This window comes from Bufo bufo, chromosome 3 (assembly GCF_905171765.1).
Source record: "Bufo bufo chromosome 3, aBufBuf1.1, whole genome shotgun sequence".
NCBI lineage: Eukaryota > Metazoa > Chordata > Amphibia > Anura > Bufonidae > Bufo > Bufo bufo.
The window spans coordinates 700297528-700300899 of NC_053391.1; the positions used below are offsets into that span (position 1 = coordinate 700297528).

At 42.2% G+C, this 3372-nt stretch overlaps 1 protein-coding gene across 1 annotated transcript; it reads right to left on the reverse strand.

Annotated features, from left to right (window-relative positions):
* Nucleotides 1–1307: 1307 nt before the first annotated feature.
* Nucleotides 1308–2258, reverse strand: LOC120994234 (olfactory receptor 52K2-like). Its single transcript, XM_040422681.1, has one exon. The coding sequence runs from the start codon at nt 2256–2258 to the stop codon at nt 1308–1310; it is 951 nt and encodes a 316-aa protein (XP_040278615.1).
* Nucleotides 2259–3372: the final 1114 nt, after the last annotated feature.

The window sequence follows — 3372 nt, forward strand, 5'->3', positions numbered from 1 at the left end:
CGCTATTCCAAACAATTTAGGACTGTTAGGTGATTTATGCCCTTTATGGATTAAAGCCCGACTCTGCGTCAACTACATAATTTTCCATGGGAGTTTTGCCATGGATCCGCCAAAACAACTTTTCCATCACTATTGTGGCCAAAAAGAGTCCCTGTGGGTTTTAAAATTCGCCTGCCTATTGAAATCTATGGCGGTTCGCCCGGTTCGCCCTTTCGCGAACATTTGCGAAAATTTGCATTCTCCGTTCGCAAACGGAAAATTTTATGTTCGCGACATCTCTATCTGTGTGTTGCTCGTATGTCCACACCTCCTGTTTAGGTGTGGATCATGTGACCTTTACCTCCCCCTATTTAGTTTGACTTCACCCATCACTCCTTGCTCTGGATAGCTTCATTTGGTGTTGGAAGAGCTGGAGTGTGGTTCTAGTTGAAGTCCTGATCATCCATCATCCTTAGAAGTTAAGTGTTCTGCTTGTTGTGTTTTGTATTCCTCCCCTCCCCCTCTGTTGTTTACTAGGCCTCAGTGAGATGCTGGTTCCTTCACCAGGGAAGGAGCGGGTTGTCTCTGCCCTGTCATTAATTCTAGGGCATCTGAGGGCCACCAGGGTTTTCTAGGTTCCTGTGTATGGGCATCTCTACCATCGAGAGGTGCCCATACGGATAGGAGTTAGGGCCAGGAGCAGGGTTTCATAGGTGGTGACCCTTTTCCTTCCCTAGCGGTGAGGCCTAGTGTTTTTTCTCTTCCGTCTTGTTGTCTTTTGGTGTTCTCCCCTACTACATCCGTGACAGACACATAGGGAGAAATAGGGATAATCAACTGTTTAATCTCTTACCCTTATGCTGCGTTTCCCTGGAACATTCATCAGTGATATCCTCACCACGCTTTTCCTCACCGTATCCTTCCTTGGATATGAGTCCCCTACAAACATCAAATAACTGACACTGGGCTATATCATCAAACCGTGGGTAACCCTGAAAGTATGCTAAAACTATCTGCTGGTCTGAGATGAGAAGTATTTCAATTTGTATATATGTTGTCTTGACCCATGGGGTCTGAGCTTGATCTGAGCTTATGTTTTTAAATAGATCATTAAAAGGTATATTTTAGATTTAAGGGAAGGTGTTCTGGACTATACCTCTCAGACATGATACACAGGAAGGTTGTCAGCCGTTATAGATGAGTAGATGTTCCTGTAGTATAAGTTGTGTGGCATCAGCAAGGGGTGTCAAAGCTGTGACAACCTTTGAGACATGATATACAGGCATTTTGTTAGCAGTAATAGATGGAATATATAAAATGTGTGGATGTCACCTCCAGGATTTCATTAGACTTTTTCTGATCTCTTTGACTCTTAATCCATAGATGACCGGGTTCACTGTGGCCGGAAACATTAGGTAAATGGCACTGACCAGATTGAGGATGTCTATAGTCATGGAGGTTCTCATCCTGTATATGATGGATGATATGATTGTACACATATATATCAACATGGCCACCAGTAGGTGTGTTCCACATGTGTTCAGGGCCTTGGTACGGGTTTTTGCAGTGGCAATCTTCATGGCCGTGTAGAGGATGGTGGAGTAGGACAGCACTAGAAGACTGAAGTCACCTAATGTAATTATGCTCCGGACAACCAGACCCACCATCTTTTGCTTTGTGATGTCCCCACAGGCCAGGCTAAGGAGACCCATGTTCTCACAGACAAAGCTCAGGATGATGTTGGACCTACAATACTGAGCAGAAAAAGTCAATATAACGACCGGAGACACAAGGAAAATGCTTCTGGCCCAGCTAATACAGGTCAACACCACCAGGGTCTGTTTGGTCATGATATTATTGTAACGTAGAGGTCTATAGACTGCCACATATCTGTCCAGAGCCATGGAGAGCATGACCCCAGACTCAAATGTAGTGATGGAATAGATAGAGAACATCTGGATGAGGCAACCAGCTCTACTAATCCGATCTAGACCAAATGACAACCCCAGGAGGAACTTTGGAGTGATGGAAGATGTACACACAATACTGGAGAGAAAGAGGATGGAGATGAAGAAGTACATGGGAGCATGGAGACTCTTCTCTACATAGATCCTGTAAACGATGGTGAAGTTCCCCGAAAGGAGTAGAATGTGCACAATGACAAAGGGAATAATTAACATTTTCCTGTGTGTTATTATCCCAGGAAACCCAAAGAGAACAAACTCTGTGTGAGTGAAGTGGATGTGGCTGTGGTTTGACCCGTTCTCCATCTTTGGCATCAATGAATATTTCCTGAGGGAAAGAGAATAGTGATGATATAATGGCAGAATAACCTGTGCATTTTATAAAGTAGGTGGAAGGGCTGGAACGATGGATAGGAAAAGGTAGATGCTCATGTAGGGCACCACTTTGCTAGCCATAAAGAGGAAATGCGAATTCTATTGTATCTAATAGTGTTGATCACAAATTTTCTATTTGCTAATTTTTATTGCGAATATCGGCACTTTGAGAATTCGCAAAGAAGTAGAATATAGTGCTATATATTCGTAATCGCGAGTATTCTAGATTTTTTTTTCCAACAGTAACCTCCCTTCTTGCTTGTGGGCCAATGAGAAGGCTGCAATATATTTGTCAGAGCTTAGCAACATCCCTAGCAACCAATAGGAAAGCTGCCTCCCCCTTACTATATAGGAACCACCCCAGCAGCTATTTTCTGCAGTATTTTTGCAGTTTTGAGACAGAGAGAGCAGTGACTTTCTGTGCCCTGTGCTATCATCTGGATCGTATTCCTTATCCAATTACATTAGATAGTTAGCTTCTTTTATATATATATATATATATATATATATATACAGTACAGACCAAAAGTTTGGACACATCTTCTCATTCAAAGAGTTTTCTTTATTTTCATGACTATGAAGGCATCAAAACTATGAATTAACACATGTGGAATTATATACATAACAAACAAGTGTGAAACAACTGAAAATATGTCATATTCTAGGTTCTTCAAAGTAGCCACCTTTTGCTTTGATTACTGCTTTGCACACTCTTGGCATTCTCTTGATGAGCTTCAAGAGATAGTCCCCTGAAATGGTTTTCACTTCACAGGTGTGCCCTGTCAGGTTTAATAAGTGGGATTTCTTGCCTTATAAATGGGGTTGGGACCATCAGTGGCGTTGAGGAGAAGTCAGGTGGATACACAGCTGATAGTCCTACTGAATAGACTATTAGAATTTGTATTATGGCAAGAAAAAAGCAGCTAAGTAAAGAAAAACGAGTGGCCATCATTACTTTAAGAAATGAAGGTCAGTCAGTCAGCTAAAAAATTGGGAAAACTTTGAAAGTAAGGTCTATTTGACCATGAAGGAGAGTGATGGGGTGCTGCGCCAG

What these genes read in the sequence shown, in the direction of transcription:
- LOC120994234 (XM_040422681.1), bottom strand. Translation starts at nt 2,258, where the DNA reads ATGCCAAAGATGGAGAACGGGTCAAACCACAGCCACATCCACTTCACT.